This window comes from Dromiciops gliroides, chromosome 4 (genome assembly GCF_019393635.1).
Source record: "Dromiciops gliroides isolate mDroGli1 chromosome 4, mDroGli1.pri, whole genome shotgun sequence".
Taxonomy (NCBI): domain Eukaryota; kingdom Metazoa; phylum Chordata; class Mammalia; order Microbiotheria; family Microbiotheriidae; genus Dromiciops; species Dromiciops gliroides.
Window position 1 is genome coordinate 76815642 of NC_057864.1, and position 21898 is coordinate 76837539.

A 21898-nucleotide genomic window follows, 5' to 3' on the forward strand; every position below is an offset into this window, starting at 1 on the left:
TTATAGTTTTGAGTTTCAATTTTTAATCCCTCCTTCCTGCCCTACCCTTCCCCTCTCCCTGAGGTGGTAAGTAATCAGATGTGGGTTATACATGTACAATTATGTAAAGCATTACCATATTAGTCATTTTATATAAGAAAACTTAAATAAAAGGAAAAAAATAGCATGCTTCAGTCTGTGTTCCATCAGTATCCATTCTTTGGAGGTCGATAGTATGTTTCATCAGTAGTCCTTTGGGATTGTCCTAGATCATTGTATTGTGAGAATAGTCAAGTCATTCACAGTTCTTTATCAAACAGTATTGCTGCCTGTGCACAATGTTCTCTTGGTTCTGCTCACTTCACTGTACATCAGTTCATACAAATCTTTCCAGGCCTTTCTGAAATCATCCTCCTTGTCATTTCTTCCCACTTGTCATTTCTTCCCACTCACCTCCTGCCCAGGGGCAATGAGGGTTAAGTGACTTGCCCAGGGTCACACAGCTAGTAAATGTCCAGTGTCTGAGACCAAATTTGAACTCAGGTCCTCCTGAATCAAAGGCTGGTGCTTTATCCACTGCGCCACCTAGCTGTTCCTTGCCATTTCTTTCTTTTAGCACAATAATATTCCATCACCATCATATACCACAGCTTGTTTAGCCATTCCCCAATTGATGGTCATTCCTTTGATTCATCGAACAACTTTTGTGTGTTATTTCAGGACTGTTATCTAATGAATGACTTTTATTAATTTCCTAATTATATGCTCAGTCTGAATGAATATTTTATATCTTTTAGCATTCTTTTTTCCTATGCTTCCAGTCTTTAGCCAGTGATCCTTTGGGCTTACTATAATTTAAAAAAATATATATATTTCTACAAAATTTCATTTTTATATAAAACACTCTTAAATAATGCAAATTAATGCAAACATGTATTCTTCCAAGTGTCTTAATTCTATAGACAGGCACCAGGATACTCCCATTCGTTCCTGTAACAGCATAACTGAACTCTGGAAGATAGAAATAAATAAAATAAATTTAAAAGCAATAAGCATAAAAAATAATGAACAGCTAGATATGATATAAAATCTTAGCTGCTCTGCTGGCTAAATGACAAATGCTATATTATTGACTGAATTAAATAATAAATGTACTTAAAGTTCAGTTGTACATATTACCATGTTTTTAACAATGTTTATACATATAAAATAACTGTTGTAAGGAATTAATCTCTTAAAACATGACTTTCTTCTCTTCTATGACTGGTACATTGAGTACACTCTCACAGAAACTACTGGAAGACTGAAAAGTGTTGTCAACCTGTTCATTTGAAAATCTGCTAGATAGAAGAATAATAACTTAAGTAGATGATAAGTTTAAACAGAAAACAGCCTTAATACTGCAAAGAGGGAACATAAAGTTTTTCTGCAGAACATTTGTGATCCTTCATGATGGTTTCAGATATCTTGTAATGCATGTGCTAATTGTATGTAAAAAAGCAAATATTCTAACATACTGATCATGTGAAAATGAACCTGTTGAGGTATAACAGGATAACCGGAAAGGAAGCAGCTACCTGAGGTCTACCCATTAAAATGTATGCTACTTGCCTAATAGTGATTGCTTCATTTATTATATTTATATTTTCATGCCTAGCTTAGCGGTGTTTTACACATAGTAGATGTTTAAGCAAATGCTCACTGATGTGATATTAAGATTTTTTTAAACATTTGCAGTGCAGAGACTATTATCAACTTTTTTCCTGATATTAGCATTCTATCTTTTGTTTCTTAATTTGAGTGGCCTCATACCTAGAATCTATTCTTAACTTTCACCTCTTAGAATCCTTATTATTGTCTCCTGTGCTGCCTCCATCCAAGCTTTCCCATTTGTTGAGTGTTCAGTGTCTTTAACAACTTCCCCAGCACTTGGCATTATAACTTTGCTCAGAAGCACTTAATAAATGCTGAATAGAATTGAATGGAGATAGATCATGCAGACCACTTTTTTTTTTCTTTTTTCTTTTTTTAGTGAGGCAGTTGGGGTTAAGTGACTTGCCCAGGGTCACACAGCTAGTAAGTGTTAAGTGTCTGAGGCCGGATTTGAACTCAGGTACTCCTGACTCCAGGGCCAGTGCTCTATCCACTGCGCCACCTAGCTGCCCCCATGCAGACCATTCTTAATTAAATACCTGTACTCAGCATTATTTTCCTGCTTTTGTTGCCACAGATCCTGTAGCACTATTCCCAGTCCACCAAAATTCAAATTTCTTGCTTTCCAGTACAACCTCACCTTCTAGAGCTTTGCTGGCACCCTATAAATGTTAACTAATAATGTTAGACCACACTGATTGTAGGGAAAAACAAACTAGATCAATTGATTTATCTTACCCAAAGACATAGTAGTTTATAAAAGATATGTTCCAGAGATGGTGAATTTTAGGAACTACTCTGTGGTTTTTATCATTGTGATATTAACAAAATCAAGAAATAGGATTTTTAAAATCATCTTCCTATCATTCTTTTTTTTTTTTTTTGGCAGGGCAATGGGGGTTAAGTGACTTGCCCAGGGTCACACAGCTAGTAAGTTTCAAGTGTCTGAGGCCGGATTTGAACTCAGGTACTCCTGACTCCAGGGCCGGTGCTCTATCCACTGCGCCATCTAGCTGCCCCACCCCCTATCATTCTTAAGATGGCACCTACACTTGGCCATGAAGCCAGTAGGGATGAATAAAACTGGAAGAGGGAGGATATGGACAATAGTTATCATGGACACAGTTATTATTTTTCTGAGTTGCAGTGCCAATCAAATCAAAAGGGGAAGAGTCCTTAAGAGTTTTAGTTTGATTTTATTCTAGAAGAGTAGCAATTGTGTTGGTTCTGAGGCACTATAGATAATAAGAGAGCAGTATTCATTATAGACAAGATTTTTGTCTCCCCAACCTTAATTTATTCTGTATGTTTGTGTGTGTATCTTGTACATAGTTGTTTGCATGTTTTTTTCCCTTTTAGAATATAAACTCCTTGAGAGCTTTCTTTTTTTCTCCAGTGCTAAGCACAATGTCTGGCACATAGTAGGTGTTTCAGTAAATGCTAGTTGACTGCCTCTAAACAGATTTCCTTGTTAAGATCACTTATCTGCATTCCTGAGTACAACTCAAACATGCTTATTTAAATAAAGCAACTAATAATAAACATATAGACTCAATCCCTCATTTAGAATTGGATTACATCAGAATTTTGCATATACATGGGTTGTTTGAAATACGTTTTCTCATAGAAATAATTGAGGCAAACCAGGTTAAATTAGGGCGTAGCCACATTTTGACATAGGGGCAAGTAATTTAATTTTCCAAGCCTCTCCAGTTGAGCTATTCCTTTTGGCTCTAAAGCTATTATCCTTTATATGGGGGTTAGCCTTTATAGGGGGGTTAGTCTTATAGGCTAATTTAACCCATAATGTAACTAAAATATAGGCCAGAACTTAACTTCCATTTGCAATGCAATTTCTCTAAGGAAAAAAAAATTAATTGAAATTGAAGCTAGAATATTCTCCTTCTCCATAGCAATGTATAGATAGTAATTCAGTTGTCCACAAGTTGTTTCTTACACTGTAAATAAATTTCAGTTGTTCATGTATAAAGTCTCTTTGTGTTGGGAACAGATTTAGGCTCTTTTTCTTTTTTAAATTTTTCTTTTATTATTTTCCAGTTACATATTACATATAAGGAGTTTTCAACATTTATTTTCACTGGATTTTTAGTTCCAAATTTTTCTTTTCTCTCCTCCCACTTCCCTCCCTCCTCCCCAAGATGGAAAGTAGTCTGATTAGGTTGTATATGTACAATCACATTAAACATATTTCTACATTAGTCATCTTGTGAAAGAAGAATCAGAGCACAAAGGAAAAACCTCAAACAAGAAGAAAAAAAAAACAGTCCAAAAGTAGAAACAGTATGATTCGATCTGCATTCATAATTCACAGTTCTTTTTTCTGGATGTTGAGAACATTTTCTATCATGAGTTCTTTGAAACTGTTTTGGATCATTGCACTGCTGAGAGGAGCCAAGTCTTTCCCCATTGTTCATCACACAATGTTGCTGTTACTGTGTACAATGTTCTCCTGGTTCTGCTCCTCTCAACATCAGTTCTTGTAAGTCCTTCCAGTTTTCTCTGAACCTCCTGCACATCGTTTCTTACAGCACAATAGTATTCCATTACATTCATATAGCACAACTTGTTTAGCCATTCCCCTATTGATGGGCATTCTCTCGATTTCCAGTTCTTTGCCACCACAAAGAGAGCTAATATAAATATTTTTGTACATGTGGGTCCTTTTCCCAATTCTATGATCTCTTTGGGATACAGACCTAGCAGTGGGACCCAGTGGGTCAAAGAGTAAGAACAGTTTCATAGTCCTTTGGGCATAGTTCCAAATTGCTCTCCAGAATGGTTGGATCACTTCACAGCTGCACCAACAATGCATTAGTGTACCAATTTTTCCACAGCTTCTCCAGCATTTATTATTTTCCTTTTTTGTCATATTAGCCAATCTGATAGGTGTGAGGTGGTACCTCAAAATTGTTTTAATTTGCATTTCTCTGATCAATAGTGATTTAGAGCATTTTTTCATATGACAATAAATAGCTTTGACTTCTTCATCAGAAAACTGCCTGTTCATATCCTTTGACCATTTCTCAATTGGGGAATGACTTGGATTCTTATAAATTTGATTTAGTTCCCAATATATTTTAGAAATGAGACCTTTATCAGAAATGCTGGCTGTAAAAATTGCTTCCCAGGTTTTTGCCTCCCTTCTAATTTTGGCTTCATTGCTTCTGATTGTTATTCTTTTTTTTTTTTTTTTTTGTGGGACAGTGAGGGTTAAGTGAATTGCCCAGGGTCACACAGCTAGTAAGCGTCAAGTGTCTGGGTTGGATTTGAACTCAGGTCTTCCTGAATCCAGGGCCAATGCTTTATCCACTGCACCACCTAGCTGCCCCCAAATTGCTTCTGTTTGTACAAAAGCTTTTTAATTTAATGTAATCAAAGTCTTCCATATTGCTTTTCATAATATTCTTTATCTCTTGTTTGGACATAAATTGTTTTCCTCTCCATAGATCTGAGAGGTAAACTATTCCTTCCTCTCCTGATTTCTCTACGGTATCTCCCTTTATGTCTAAATCTTGAACCCATTTTGACATTATTTTGTATAAGGTGTAAGATGTCTGTTCCTAGTTTCTGCCATACTATCTTGCAGTTTTTGTCAAATAGTTCCTATCCCAGAAGTGGGAGTCTTTGGGTTTATCAAACAGTAGATTACTATAGTCATTTACAACTGTGTCTCCTGTGGATGTAGGCTCTTTTTCAACTGTAAGTATGAAATTAACCTCTTTCCCAAGGAGATTCTGTGGCTTCTAGTCCTCCCCACTGTTGGCAATGGAAGTTTACTTATTTAAGTCTACAGTGAAACTTGCCTTTTTTTGTACAGCAGTTGGTGATGGGGATCCTTTTTTGGAATAGGCTTAAAATCAGTAGAGCATGATGCTATTATATAGATTGTAAGGGCTTTCACAGTAAGAGGGGGCATGACTCATGTGAATACATTCTGCAGTAGACACACACATCACATACAGTTTTTTTCACTTTAAAGTGATTCTTATAGTTTTGGTCAAGTTTCTTGGATTTTCATGAACAGCTTCTTGATTTCTTGAAGTGGCAGTTATTCTTCTAGCTTCACTTGGAATGGATTCTTAAATGAGCAGTGAATTTAAGACTTAATCATTCTAGCTACACCTCCTTCCCCCTCCAAAATTGAAGATTTTTAAATATAAGCTAAAGAATTTCTCTCAGTGCCAGGTCTCTTTCCATCTAGAGAACCAAACAATTATTTCTTAGCAATTGGGGCAGTTAGGAGAGGGGAGGAGAATCTAATCCAGGGAATTAATAATTGGAAGATTGTTGGGGTTTTTTTATATATGGATACATAATAGTATTTTTTACCCTGTAAACAGACCCAGGTTAGAAGATTGCTTTGTAGAATTTTTAAGGTCTTAGAGATTATGTCTACCCCTTAAGGAAACAAAGCATAAGACTAGTTAGTGATGAGCAAATCTTAAATTCTTACAGAGAAGAGCTTTGAACTTGTAGTGGGGACCTAGCTGACTAAAATATATTTTTAAAAGTAAATGTTTGATTAATATCTTTTTTTTTTACATTACTCACATCTTGCAAATCTCTCTTCCTCTCTTCTCAGAGAACCATCCTCTTTTTATCATCCTCTTTTTAATAAAATGAAACAAAACCTAAATATGTCAGAAAATATGAATATTGAATATGTCATACTCAGTCTCCTACCTTAATAATAAGTAAGGGAGGTTCCTTCTTATGCCTATTGAGGGGATGGGAGAGACTAACTTTAGTCATTAAAATTTCTTAGCATTTCATTTCAGTTTAATTGTTCTTTCTACATCGTAGTAATTTTTTATGTTCTGGTTATCAAAAACACCTCCAAGGTTTATCCCCAAAATGTAAAATGTTAGGAGAGACCCTAAATGAGGGGTTCTTCATCTTTTTTGTGACATGGACAACTCTGACAGTCCACTTTAGGCCACAGACTCCTTCCTGGAATAATGGTTCTAAATCAATAAAATTTAAAAGGGTCACAAAAGAAACCAAAGGCTAGTAAAAAAAAAAAAACAACATGTAATGATTTTCCCATCCAAATTCAGGGACTTATTGAAATCTTGGGGTCAATTGACTCCAGGTTAATTCCTGCCCTAAACTCTAAATTCCTAAAAATGGCAAAGATAATGGAGGAATAAGAAGATGAAAATGAAAATTACTTTTCAGAAAAGGAGCAATCAAATGAGCAGGTTGGAAAATGATGATGATATCTAGCATTTGCTTTTTTTTTTGGGTGGGGCAATGAGGGTTAAGTGACTTGCCCAAGGTCACACAGCTAGTAAGCCTCAAGTGTCTGAGGCTGAACTTGAACTCAGGGCCTCTTGAATCCAAGTCCAGTGTGCCCCCTAGCTGCCTGGATATCTAGCATTTATATAGCACTTTAAGGCTTGCAAAAACCCTTTTTGTATTTTGTATCATCTGATACAAACAACCCTGGGAGGTAGGAGCTATTATCCCTATTTTACAGATGAAGAAACTGAAGCAGAGAGTTTAGGTGACTTTGCCCAGGGTCACAAGGCTAGTAAGTGTTCGAGGCTAAATTTTGAACACAGGTCTTTCTGACTCCAGATCAAGCACTTTATACACTGTGCTTACAACAAAATAAAGACTATGGACTAAAAGAAACTTGAGATAAAAATGATTTCACATCAACAAATGGTTTTCCACCGTCCTCCAACATGGATGTTTATGTATAGGAAAGAAAATGAAGTTAGATCTTACCTGATCCAAAAATTGACATCACTACAAGGGTGAATAAGACAAAGCTTACTGAATGTGAATTATCATGGGAGGACTTAAGTAAAGATATGGAATTCACAAATAGAATTGTCCTGAAGATAAGCAGCCTAAGTGGTAGGTGAGTTACTGCAAAAACATTTGGGAAAAACCAGTTTATCCAAAAGGAACTTGCTACCTTACAAGTAAAAGTGTTGGAATTAGAGGATTGTCAAGATAATGGAATGTGATAGATGAGATTTGGCAGTTACTCAGGAGCCCACCTGAGTGGATTACTGGCTGATTTGACTGGATTAGTAGTTGACTAGATTCTAAGCACATATCTGGTTGGTACTTGAGAGTACTTAAGAAAGCATGGTTCTCAGAATCTAAAAAAACTTTGAACTTCCGGCCCAATTAACCAACCAGCTTGAAGAACCTCCCCATTCTGGGAGGGGACAGGAAGGAGGAAAGGGGAGCCTGTGCAAAGAGCGCTGTCTTTTTGGTTCCTGACTTGGTGAAGGCAGAGAATGATGGAGAGGAGCTGAGGAAAGATAGGATTGCGAGGTTGTAGGAATTCTGTTCTCAGTCTTTCTCTTTCTATATTTCAACAAACCCTTAAACATCTAAACTCGTTTTATTAGTGATTTTAGTCAGTTTCCCCCAAAACTGGGGGAACAGATTAGAACCCACATTTAGAATTTCAAATTACACAGGATAGAACCTGGAGAGAGAGTTTAAGAGTTACTTAACCTATCCAAATTGTGAAGAGCAGGAGTCTGACCATTATTTTTCATGACATGATTCAAGACAAACTTTTAGAATAATTAAAGGGTTAAAATGAAGTTCAGTCAGCAATCATTTGTTAAGCATCTGCTGTGTTGCAATGCACTGAGCTTGGTCTCTGGGGATACAAAGACAAAAAATAATCTGTCTTCAGGGACTATCTGGGTATAAATATGGGTGATGGGGAGGATGGTGGTTGTTCTAGGGAGCCATTGACTACCAGGGTTCCTCCTGCCCCTATCCTTTTCTTTGCCAGGGCAAGCCCTTTTACAAGTACAGGTGATCCCACTCCATCCCACCTTCACAAAGGTTCCCCTTCCATCCTCACCCATGTCTTTCCCATCCTCAGAAACTCCTCACTTGACCCATACCATTCACTCCGGCCCTTGTTCTATATCTTTCTTCCCTTTTATGGCTAAACTCCTTTGAAGGCCTTCTACAATCAATATCTATTTCCTTTCCTCTTGCCCTCTGGCTTCTGACCTTACTCAACCAAAACTTTGATTTCTTACCTGCCAAATCTAATGATCTTTTCTCAGCCCCCATTCTTTTTTTACCTCTCTGCAACCTTTGACACTCACTGGATCACCCTCTTCTTGAACTCTCTTCTCTCTAGGTTTTCCTTCTCTGTATGTGACTGTTCCTTCTCCTTTGTTGGATCTTCTGCCAGGTTATTCATGCATGCTAATGGTGGGTGTCTTGCAGGCTCCATTCTGGACCCTCTTCACTCTATTATTTCACTTGGTGATCTCATCAGCTCTCATTGTTTGTTCTTACCTTTGCAGATGACTCTTTAGATCTATTCATCTAGCCCTAACCTCCCTCCTGACCTCTAGTCTCATGTCTTCAGCTACCTATTAACTATCCTTAAGTGGATATCCCATAGACATCTTAAACTCAACATGTCCCAAACTGAACTCACTACCCCCACTCCCCCCAAACCCTCTCCTTTTCTAACTTCTCTATTACTGTCAAGGGTATCACCAGTCTCTTAGTCACCCAGGCTTGAAATCTAGGTGTCACCCTGCACTCTGCATTCAGCAAAGACTTAAATATAAATAAGGAATAGCACCTGCCCTAAAGAAGCTTAAAATTTAGTAAGAAACAATGTTGTTGGTGTTCAATGTTTCGGTCCTGTCTGACTCTGTGACCCCATTTGCAGTTTTCTTGGCAAAGATACTGGAGTGGTTTGCAAATTGCCTTCTCCAGTTTATTTTACAGATGAGGAAACTGAGGCAAACAGGGTTAAGTGGCTTACTAAGGATCACACAGCTAGTAAATGTTTGAGAATGGATTTGAACTCACAAAGATGAGTCTTTCTGGTTCTGGGCCCAGTGCTCAATTCACTGTGCCATGTTAATTGCCTAAAGGAACAAGAAGCATGTGCAATTAACTTGACTGTAAGGTACAACATAAGTGCATGCATTATTGTTTGATGAACAACCTTCAATGATTTAACTATTCTCAACAAGACAATCCCAAAGGACTAATGAAGCATATTATTCACCTCCAAAGAAAGAATTGATATTAATTGAACACAGACTGAAGCATGTTATTTTCACTTTTTCATTTTTTTCTTTTATTTGAGTTTTATACAAGATGACTAATATGGTAATGATTTACATAATTGCACATGTATAACCTATATCTGATTGCTTACCCCTTTGGGAAAGGAAAAATTTGGAACTCAGAACTTTAAATAAGTGTATACATTTTGATATTTCAGTTTTAGGAAATTAAATAATCAAAGGCATAGAGATGGGAAAATATATAGGATGCAGTGGGAGTAAATTTCAGGATAGGCCTGTTTAGCTGGAACATAGTGATTAAAGGAGAACTACACGATAATGCTGGAAAGGCAGGGTGGTAGAATAATTTTGTGGGAGAAATATATATATAATATGTATATTTTTTTTTGGTGGGGCAATGAGGATTAAGTGACTTGCCCAGGGTCAGGCAGCTACTGAGTATCATGTGTCTGAGGCCGGATTTGAACTTAGGTCCTCCTGATTTCAGGGCCAGTGCTTTATCCACTGTGACACTTAGCTGCCCAAAATATACTTATATTAATCTTAATTTTTTGCTTTGAGTTCATAGATATCTTTAGTGTTTCATACCTACTACCATTATACCTAAATTCATCCAGATTTTTGAAGACTTAACTTTTTTTGTAGATAATTTTGACATCTAGTTGATCAGCTATATTGTCTTCCCTCGTTATTTTAGTTATTTCTTTATTATACAAGAACTGATTCTTCTTTGCATCTGTTTTGCCTTTCCCCTCTCTCTATTGGTTGTTTAATTGATGAACTATGAAAATGCTCACTGCAAAAAAGTTGATTTTCAATCAGTCAGGATTTTTTCCCCTGTAGTAAGAAGGATTTTTAAGAAGACCTTGACAGAAAAGTAATAATAACATCACCTCGTGATTATACTTTCCACACGTATTTATCTAGCAGACATTAAGTGCAGTGTATTGTGCTAAGTGCTTAGGAGAGAAAGATACAGTTTGCCTAAGATTCATTCTGTCTTCCTCTGAAGCTGGGCTATGCCTCAAATGGTCCCATTCTTTTCTGCTTCTCTGACTTTTGCTCGTGCTTTTCCTTGTTCGTAGAATGACTTCTTTCCCTGACTCTTCCTATTGAATTACTGTTTTCTTTTTTTAAAAATTGGTTTAGAATTTTATTTTCCAAATTACATGTAAAAGCAAATTTTGACATAAATTTTTAAAACTCTGTGTTCCACCTTCTCTTCCTCCCTCCCTTCCCACCCCCACCCCAAGAACTCAAGTAATTCAATGTAAGTTATACAGGAGTAGTCATGGAAAACATCTCTACATTAGCTAGGTTGTAAGAGAAAACAAATAAAAACAAGACTAAAGATTAAGGAGTTGTCCAAAAAAAATGTGTTTCAGTCTGTTTTCAGATATCATCAGTTCTTTCTCTGTAGGTGTATTGTAATTTTCATAAGTCCTTCAGAGTTATATTGGATCATTGCCTTGCTGAAAATAACCACGTGCTTCCTAGCAGATCATCTTACACTATTGCTGTTATTTTGTTTTTGTTTTGTTTTGTTTTGTTTTTTGTTTTTTGCAGGGCAATGAGGCTTAAGTGACTTGCCCAGGGTCACACAGCTAGTAAGTGTCAAGTGTCTGAAGCTGGATTTGAACTCAGGTACTCCTGAATCCAGGGCCAGTATTTTACCACTGTGCCATCTAGCTGCCCCCTATTGCTGTTACTTTGTATACAGTACATTTCTCTCTGCCTCCGTTCTTGTGGGTCTTTCTAGGTTTTTCTGATGGCATCCTGTTCATCATACTTTTTTATATAGTACCTTAAACTTGATAAATTTTCTTCACAATAGCCCAGCAGAGTAGGTACCATACATTTTGCTATTGTAGTTAATCATCATAACTATTTCCCTCTGTCCTATTCCCTTCCAATGATATTTACTCTATTTTCTATCTTATTTTGCCCTATTTCTCTTCAGAAGTGTTTTGCTACTGACTGCCCCCTACCCCACTCTACCCTCTCTTCATTCACCCTTCCCTCCTTATCCTCTTCCCCTCCTACTTTTCTGTAGGGTTAAATAGATTACTCCTCCCATTTGGGTGTGTATGTTATTCCCTCCTTGAGCCCACTGTGATGAGGTTAAGGTCTTTGAGCTAATTCTGTTTTCTTAAATTTTTCTTCCTCCCTCCCTCCTAAACTCTCCCTATGAAATCAAGCAATTCAATATATGTCATACATGTGCTGTTATGCAGAACATCTTCACCTTCCTCGAAAGTGTTTTGCTTTTTACAGCTCCCTCCCCCCAAACTTCCCTTTCCTCCCACCCACTTTTCCACAGGGCAAAAATATATTACCATACCCACTAGAGTATGTATGTTATTACCTCTTTGAGACAATTCTGATGATAGTAAGGTTCACTCACTGCCTATTCCTTCTCCCTCTTCCCCTTCCCATCATAAGCTTTTTTCTTGTTTCCTTCATGTAAGCTACCCCATTTCCCCTTTCCCCTTTCCCCTCCCCTAGTCTATTCCTCCTACCCCTCACCCCTATTTTAAAGATGTTGTCATGGGTTAGCTAGGTGGCACAGTGGTCAGAACACCAGCCCTGGACCCAGGAAGCCCTGAGCGCAAATCCGGCCCCAGATATGACACCTCACCCAGTTTGCTCCACAGAGAACAAGGATAAACAAAAAATGAATGCTTTACAGATATCATCCCTTTATATTCAGTTCAGACCTGTGTCCTCTGAGTATTCCTTACTGAGAAAGTTCTTTTGGAAGTATTATTTTCTCATGTAAGAATGTTTTAGCCTTTTAATGTCCCTCATGGTTTCTTTTTCCTGTTTACCTTTTTATGCTTCTCCAGGGTCTTGTATTCAAAAGTCACATTTTCTATTCAGTTCAGGTCTTTTCATCACAAATGCCTAAAAGTCCTCTTTTTCATTGAAATCTCATTTTTCCTCTGAAAGATTATACTCAGTTTTGCTGGGTACATGATTCTTGCCTCTAGTCCCAGTTCCTTTGCCCTCTGGAATATCATATTCCATGCCCTCCGGTCCTTTAATGTAGATGCTGCTAGATCTTGTTTTATCCTTATTGGAGATCCACAGTATTTGAATTCCTTTTTTCTAGCTGCTTGCAATATTTTCTTCTTGACCTGGGAGCTCTGGAATTTGGCTATAATATTCCTGGAGGTTTTCCTTTTGGGATCTCTTTGAGGAGGTGATCAGTGGATTCTTTCAATATCTATTTTACCTTGTGCTTCTAGAATATCAGGGCAATTTTCCCTTACAATTTTTTGGAAGATGCTGTCTAGGCTCTTATTTTGGTCCTGGTTTTCAGGTAGTCCAATGATTTTTGGGGGGTGGGGGTGAGGCAATTGGGGTTAAGTGACTTGCCCAGGGTCATACAGCTAATAAGTGTTAAGTGCCTGAGGCTGGATTTGAACTCAGGTCCTCCTGACTCCAGGGTGGTGCTCTATCCACTGTGCCACCTAGCTGCCCCAGTCCAATGATTTTCAAATGATCTCTCCTGGATTTATTTTCCACGTCAGCTGTTTTTCCAAGGAGATATTTCACATTGCCCTCTATTTTTTCATTCATTTGTATTTGCTTTACTGTGTCTTGATTTCTCATAAGGTCACTAGCTTCCATTTGTTCAATCCTAATTCTTAGGCAATTATTTTCTTCAGACAGCTTTTTTATCTCCTTTTCCATTTGACTTTTCAAGCTGTTGACTTTTTTTTCATGATTTTCCTGCATTGCTCTCATTTCTCTTTCCATTCATTCCTCCCTCTCCCTAAATCTTCCTTCTGTCTTTCCTACTTTCTCTTCAAAGTCCCTTTTGAGAGCTTCCATGGCCTGAGACCACTTCATGTTTTTCTTGGAAGCTTTGGATGTAGGGGCCCTGAGGTTGTTATCTTCTTCTGAGGGTGCACCTTGATCTTCCTTGTTGCTGAAGAAACTTTCTATAGTTCTAAATTTTCTTTGCCTGTTCATCTTGCTGTCTTTTACTTGACTTTTAACTCCCCACTTGGGGGGGGGGGGACACACTGCTTCTAGGCTACACTAACTGTCCCCAGCTTCAGAGGTTCCCAGGTGTTTTGGTTTGAGGGAGGGCAGGTTTTCCTCTTGCTGGCCTGTTCTCTGGTCCGAAGATAACCTCAAGCTAACTTGCTAGTTAACCAGCCAGTAGAGTGCTATGGTGGTTTTTCGCTTCGATGAGCTTGCGCCCTTTCCCTACCTGGGCCTTTAGCTGCTTAGGTTTTTTTTTCCTGGTTCCCTGCTGGGTAGGGACAACTGAATTCCTCCCTAGGTCCCGTTGATACCCCTGGCCAGCTGTTCAGCCCTTTCACCTGACTGCAGGCTCAGTTCCAGAAGACGCTGGTGCTGCAGCTGATTCAGAGGCTCGGGGGTTAAGTTCCTCTGGTGGGGGGTGCCTGGGGTCTCACCCCATGTTTTTGTGGGTTTTTCTGCTTGAGGGGTTCTTTTATTGCTGTTTTGGGGGTAATTGTATCAGGAGCTCTGTGCATTTAATGTCTTTCCTCCACCATCTTAGCTCTGCCCCCAGCCTTGAATTACTGTTTTCTAAATCTTTCTTGAAGCCCCTGTAGCAGTAATCACTTCCTACACCCAGAACAGTAATCACTTATCACTTCCTACCCCTCCCCCCAGTCCTCACAGTCACATTTCCTAATGCACTTGTGCAATATTGTGTATTTTCTTTCTTTCTATCTTTTTTTTTTATTTTAAGACCGTAAGACTAATTAATCTGAGTGCAGGAACCATGTCTTATCTCTGTATCTCCCTCAGCTTCTAGGCATTGAGTGGGTATTGAATGTTTGCCTTACAACAGTTATACTAGTTAGTACCTGTGTAACTAACCTTGGGCAAATCCCTCTCTTTGGTCTTCACTTTCCTCATAAAAAAAGGATTTGCATCATATGATTGCTAAGGTTCCTTCTATCTCTACATTCTTTGATCTTTCTCTGGCCCTACAGAGAGGACATGGTTTTGAGGCGCATCCTTATCCTTGTTGACCTCTTGGACACTTAAGGCAGTTGTGGAAGCTTACTTCAGATGACTTGTGTAAAAAGTAAATCTACTTTTTATACTTGTTATAAAAGGTGTGATCAAGGAATTGTATGATAGGAAGAGAATATAATTGGTTAGATCAAAAGATGGCAAGGGCATAGTCACAGTGCTGCAGAATATCTTCATTTAACTTGAGAAGGAAGCAGGGATGGCTTCCCAGCACATTGATTGAATCATCTGTGGAGAACCTTTCTAAGAACAAGCACAAGAATTTTTCAGGATCATCAGACATGAACAGGTTGTGAGATGCATCATTTGAGGAGACTTGCACATCTGTTGCCACAGATCCATTTTAGTAAAGAAAATTGAAATGATTACAAAAATCATTGATGTGGTGGATCCCAAAGTTTCATTTTAGTTATAAGATGAGTCTCTTGGCTGAACTGTTGGCTGTGATAGATGTGGGGGAAATTGTATGAATATAAAAACATATTGTACGTGCTGTCTTTTTGTCGTTTTTTTGGGGGGGGGGTTAAGTGACTTGCCCAGGGTCACACAGCTAGTAAGTGTCAGGTATCTGAGGCCAGATTTGAACCCAGGTCCTCCTGAATCCAGGGCAGGTGCTCCATCCACTTTGCCACCTAGCTGCCCCATACATGCTGTCTTTTGAAATAAAATTGTGCACTTTTCTGTTTCAGTGCCGGCATGTGGTCCATTGATCCAGCATTTTTTCCTTTGACATTGTGCCACCAAATACGTTAGATTGACTTGATTTCCTGCCAGTGGTCCTACTTGCTACCCGGGGGAGAGAATTTTTGGCACCAGAAATGGCTTTGACATAGTGCTATTGGAGTGGGCTTAAAATGAATAGCTCCAGATTTTTAACAAGATATAACTTGGAGTAAATAGAACCTGAATAAAAAATAAGTGTCATAGTTTCTAGCATAATACTTCCATTGTTGGAATATTATACCTACTCTGTACAAGAGATTGATCCACATTTTTGGGGTTTGATTAGCTAATTTGTACTAAAAAATAGTTTTTTATCATGTTTCCAAATTTGTGTTTGAAACAGTTGTCTTGAGAAATTGTAATCAGAAAAAAATGAAATATAAATTTCAGACTTTGCATCACAAATTTGGCTTCCTGAAAACTTGCTAAGTATTGTGTAAGGCTTATATAATTAGGATTATTATTAGTTGGTATACCCTATTTTAAGAGATACTGTTAAGTACAGGATCTTGGGATTTAGCCCTTAAAGAATTTCTAACCCTTTCATTTAAAGATGAGGAAACTGATATGAAAGGTAGTAAAATAGCCCTTAGGTAAGAAGCAAAGTACTTGAAACTCCAGTACGAAATACAGTCAGCCAATTTTTAATTCTATGTTACTTTATATTCTCCTTACTTTTGCATCTTATATACGCGGTATAAGATGGAATATTAGGGTTGGAAGAGCAAAGGGAATATTTATTGGGATGACAGTGGCAGTTTTAGCTAGATAGTTGTCTACTCATTGAAGCATTGGCATTATTTTTGCAATACTTGTATGGCATTTTTGCTTAATTGGAATTGTTTTGTAATTCATTAACTTGGAAAAGAAAATAACCTGATTTTGCAACATATTTAGTTTATTTGGATGATAATTCTCTTTTCTATAGTTGTTAAATCGGATTTTTTAACTGGTGAATTTATACAAGAATTTCCTAGTCTCATATTTAGTCACAGCATAGCATTTAATTATAGTTGGATTAAGTATATTTTCTTGTTGGTTGTGAGCATTTCCAGCTTGAATTAATTCAAATCTGTGGTTTTGAAATCCCATGATACTTTGTACTATATTGTTAAGGCACCTGTAAATTGATTATTTGTGTAATGTGTCTTCCACTACTGTATGACAACAGAGGAGCAACTAGTTCAGTGCTTTCTTGTGGTAGACCCTTAATAAATGGAAGAAAGATAATCCCTTCCTGGATTGTAAACTCCTTGAGGACAGGGATTATATTGTTTTTAAATTTTTTTATATGCCTAGGCTTTCACATAACTGGTTAATAATAATAGCTAACATTTGTGTGGTGCTGTAAGGTTAAAAAACTTTTATCTAGGAGCAGCTAGGTGGCGCTGTGGATAAAGCACCAGCCCTGGATTCAGGAGGACCTGAGCTCAAATCTGGCCTCAGACACTTGACACTTACTAGCTGTGTGACCTTGGGCAAGTCACGTAACCCTCATTGCCCTGAAAACCCCCCAAAACTTTTATCTAATTTTTATTATCTTAATTAAATGTTTGCTGAATTAAATAGGATGAATATGGACTTAAAGTCATAGAATTTCAAGAGCCAAAGGGAATCTTACCAGATCATCTTTTTATTTTAAAGTCTTTTCATTAGAAGTTGGTATGAAATAAAACCATTTTCTGTTGTTCTAGGAATTTATGCTCTTTCTTGTTTTTGTTGTTGTTGTTGTTGTTGGTTTTTTTTGGTGAGGCAATTGGGGTTAAGTGACTTGCCCAGGGTCACACAGCTAGTAAGTGTCAAGTGTCTAAGGTTGGATTTGAACTCAGGTCTTCCTGAATCCAGGGCCAGTGCTTTATCCACTGCGCCACCTAGCTGCCCCCATACTTGCTATTTTTAAAAGTCATTTGAATCTGAGTAAATCATCTGAGTCATTGTTGCAACTGGCATCCTGTTTTAAGATCCTGCTGAATAACATACATCTGTGTGTAGTGTTGAAAATATTCACACACTAAGAACATTGAGGGAGAATTAAAAGGACAACAGACTGTCATCCTCTTAGACCTGTTATCTGTTAGAACAGATATTGGACCATCTATATCCTGAGATCACCAAGGAGACAGCATGGGGCAGCCAATGCTAGTCATGTGTGTGAACCTCACAACTGTTTCCAAACTTCAGAATGTTGGTATTGTTTAAGTTTGTTCTGATGAGCTTCTCATTGTCTTTTTTTTTTCTGAAGAATGTTTATTTCACAAATGCCAATATGCATCACACAGAAGGAAATAGAAAGACCCATGGTGGGTGTGAGTAAATAGCAATATATAACCAATGAAAAAGAGTGCCCAGACCAGCCATTTCTTCATTTCCCATGTAAAAAATAATTACTAATAGTCACTATCTTGGGGAACCCAAAGATCTCTCCTTTTTAGTTCCCACTCCCCCTCCGCACAAAGGCAAACTCTCCTTGAGAGATTCTATCATCTTATCTAGGTCAAACCCACCCTAACCCTAAGCTCACAAAAAGAGCCTTAGGTGGAGACAGATTCCTTTGTCTAGATAGCCCAAGGACTTTAATTCTCATGTCTTTTTAATATTCATTTTGGGGGGGGGTTGGTGAGGCAATTGGGGTTAAGTGGCTTGCCCAGGGTCACACAACTAGTAAGTGTCAAGGGTCCAAGGCCGGATTTGAACTCAGGTCCTGCTGAATCCAGGGCCGGTGCTCTATCCACTGCGCCACCTAGCTGCCCCATAATATTAATTTTAAAAGAACAAACCTGCCCAAAACTGTACTTATTTTGTTTTCTGTACGGAAGGTTTTAAATTTAATGTGCATGTCTCAAAAAAAAAAAAGAAAAAAAAGAAAATTGTAAGCAACAGGAAGAAAAAACCCAGAGACTAGTTTTGCTTTCCATCTCATTCCCTCACTTTTTTCTCATCAAAATTTGTGGATGGTTTAGTTATAATGGGGATGAAAAAACCAAAGTGGATGAGCAAGACCCATTGCTCACATAATGACAACATGTGAAGAGCCAGCAATTAAAGCCAGTTCAAGTGTGTATGTATATGTATCTGTCCGGCATGGATAAATGCTACATAGATGGGAAATCAAAAAAGTAAGGGAAAGAATTTAGACTTAATCAAATTTGAAAAGGTATAAAATGCCTAACTTGCTATAAAAAGTACTTATCTTTTGTGTAAATTGTTTTTTCTAATGATGCTGTGTGATTGCAAATCATGGAATTCTATGACCTTGAAATAATCAGAATGAAAGGTGAGATAAAAGGCAATGGTTGGTTAGATAGAAATCTGTTGCATAGCCTGTTAACAAAGATGACTTACCTGAAAGCTGATGAAAAAAAGGTGCATCAATAATCACATGTGTTGACCAGAAAAATAGGAGTGTGGTCATGTTATATAGCATGAGGAATATCTCCATGTTTATTGAGTAGGTCCTTTATGGAGATTTAATTTAGAAAGTCGAGGAAATTATACAGACTGTGAAGATGTGGTACCATCAATGATCTTCACTGACTGAGCGAGTATTCACACTGTTAACGTAGAACTACCTAAATAAGACATAAACACATTGTCTTCTGCCAACTTCTACTTAAATCTCTTAAGCTTGGCTAGATGGAAGGGGATTTAAGCCAGTGTTGAAAAATTTAGAATTCAAGGAACATCCATGATTAAGATTAAAATTATAAGACTTGATGTAATTTTGACATTACTGGGTGAGTTTATATTTTCAACTTTATGGAAAAAGTCTGAATACAATCTCATGAATATTTTATAGACTTCTTTTTTTTTTTTTTTTGCGGGGCAATTGGGGTTAAGTGACTTGCCCAGGGTCACACAGCTAGTAAGTGTCAAGTGTCTGAGGTCGGATTTGAACTCAGGTACTCCTGAATCCAGGGCCGGTGCTTTATCCACTGCGCCACCTAGCTGCCCCTATAGACTTCTGAAGCATTTGGTGTTGGCCAAAAAAAAAGATGAGCAATAAGTAAGTTCTTTTTAAATGTTGAAAGTGGCTTATTTGAACTTTGGCATATATGTTACTATTTAGCATGGAAAAAATGGGCATTAATAATGCCTGTTGACATTAAGTATAACTGAAAATTTGTGTTTTTATGAAGATTTTGTATACATGCTCAAATAAGTCTGTGATCACATTGATTTGGGAGATTCCTCATTGAATAATGCAGATCACATCCAACCTATTCATGATTGACCATGCTGTGTGATTATTGGCCTTGCCCTAGGTTTGCCACAGGAAGCACATCCAGCCTGTTGGAAACCTCCTTTTCATTATTCTTTTGTGAAAGTACTAGCATAAAATTATTTAATTGTATCTTTTATTCCTCTTCTCATTTGAAGTTCCTTATTGGTTACATATTGCTGCCTGTTCATACCCACCTTGTACCCATCCTTCCATTGCCCTCTGTAGTAATCACTTTTAATTGTTCCGTAGCTATTATATTTTATATTGCACTGTATAGCTATATATATATCTCCTCTATTAAGTTCTTTGGCCTACTTGTTCATCTGTACTTTCTGTCCTGTACATACATACTACTAGACATGCTCTTAAGCACTTCATCTATGCAACAACTTCCACATTCATCATTTATTTAGTCATTCTTTTGTGATATTTAGGCTAAACTCTTGAGTGGTTTGCAGATCTTTTCCAGGAAGTTCTACAGTGTTCTGGACTTTGATGCAGTCAGCACAATGTCATCTGCATGTATGAGCATCTGGAGGACTTCACCTTCCCCAGAGAAACCCTATTCAACTTGGACTCTATGTTGCAAATCCTCCACTATGGTGGTGAACAACTTTGGTGAGCATACATCTTCCTGTTTTATGCCTCACCTGATATTTATGATCAGAGGACTGTTGAATAGGGTTAGGTTTTTTGTTTTGTTTCGTTTCATTCTGGGGTTTTGTTTTTTTCCTATTTCCGATTATTTCAAGGATTTTCAATCATTTTGATTTGTGGATGGAAAATGTTTATTGGGAAAGAGCCTATGAAGCAGTAATTGGTCTTACTAAACCACATCCCTTTTCATAATCAACAGTAAACAAAATAAGTTCTTACTTTCTTTGTATCAAGAAGTAAATAATGAGATGATAAAGATATGATCCATTGTTGAATATTACCTGTGAAAGTTTACTTGTTTCCTACGTACATACTGCCATTTAGGATGCTTTTGATTCATATATAGATGACTCTCAGAAAACTTGTATAAATGGAAGACCATGTTTATAGGGTTGTTGTTGTTTTTATTGATAGATTTTGGGGGGGGGGTAAAGATAAAGTCTGATTTTTTTTTTCCTTTTGTTCTCCCATTTTCATCCTTAAATGCTCTTGGAATAAACTGGTATTACCTTCCTCTACTTCTTTCTGTTTTATGAGATATTGTTTATATTAGTCCATCATTTTTCTTTGTAAAATTTTTCAAGCAAGTTTATAATGTAAACCATTGTAACCCTTGGTTGCCACCTTTCTTCACTTGGGAATAAGATGTTTGCTGACAAAAGCAGTTCCTGGGTTCTTTTGTTCTTGTAACAGATTTATAGATGTTAAACTAATGTGTAAAATTATTGTTATTGTGTGAATGTCATCTGATGTTCATTTCCCATTTTGTGCTGTTGTTTGGGTATTTAAATAGTTTAGGGATAAGTTATTTCAGTAGTGTAATATATCTTTTCTTGTTATTCCTCTTGCTTTTTGTTAATTATGATCTTTACCATAAAAATTAATTGATCCAAATGTACATAGACAGTTCAGGGATAAGTCCCCACATCAATTACAAGTCTTTTCCTGTCCATTAGTGAGGATTTATTTTATTTTTTTCGATGTTATTTAGTACTCATCATCTTGTCCAAGGCTTAACAATTCTTTTCTCAAAGAAAGTCTTCGTGGTATAAGAATGTGAGAATTCTTGGACCTCTCATCCATTTTTCTCAAACCATTTCCCAAATAGTTCTTGTCCTCACATTTTTCAACATTTTGTTGAAATCACCAGATTGTGTGAAGGAAGTATTAGTGACTTATTCTTCCATTTAGGTGAAATTCTTTTGTTTTTCTTTTATAGTTTTGCTTAATGGAAAAAATGTCAATATTGATAGGATTCCTTTTCTCCAGCAGCATATCCACTCAGTGAATAAGGGTCTCACATTTAGAGTACAGATAGTCAAGTTAAATGTTTATAAACTATCTACAAACTGCGATTTAGTACCTTTTGTCTCTCTTACTATACTTGGCCACCTTTACTACAGAAGGAAATCCTGCACATAACCAATTCTGCTTTGCTTCATGGGTTGCCATGGCCAAAAATAAAAATTCACCAAGCCAATCTGCTGATGATGAGCCTCTCTAAACGCAGCTGGGCTCTTAGAAAACTGACTTAGCCTGTTTCTGGGTGCTCTGCTGTTATAGTTCTTTGAGAACTCTG

General features: G+C 37.4%; 1 protein-coding gene across 8 annotated transcripts in view; it reads left to right on the top strand.

Annotated features, from left to right (window-relative positions):
• SMG7 (SMG7 nonsense mediated mRNA decay factor) overlaps window positions 1–21898 on the top strand; it is a 95956-nt gene that overhangs the window by 18400 nt on the left and 55658 nt on the right. For 6 of the 8 annotated variants that reach the window (XM_044001336.1, XM_044001338.1, XM_044001340.1 and 3 more), the window contains exon 2: window positions 20121–20280. The exons of the other annotated variants lie outside the window; for them this stretch is intronic. In XM_044001336.1, the coding sequence (XP_043857271.1) occupies window positions 20183–20280 (98 nt within the window). In that variant the 5' untranslated portion in view covers window positions 20121–20182. The remainder of the gene's footprint in view (window positions 1–20120; window positions 20281–21898) is intronic. 8 annotated transcript variants of the gene reach the window in all.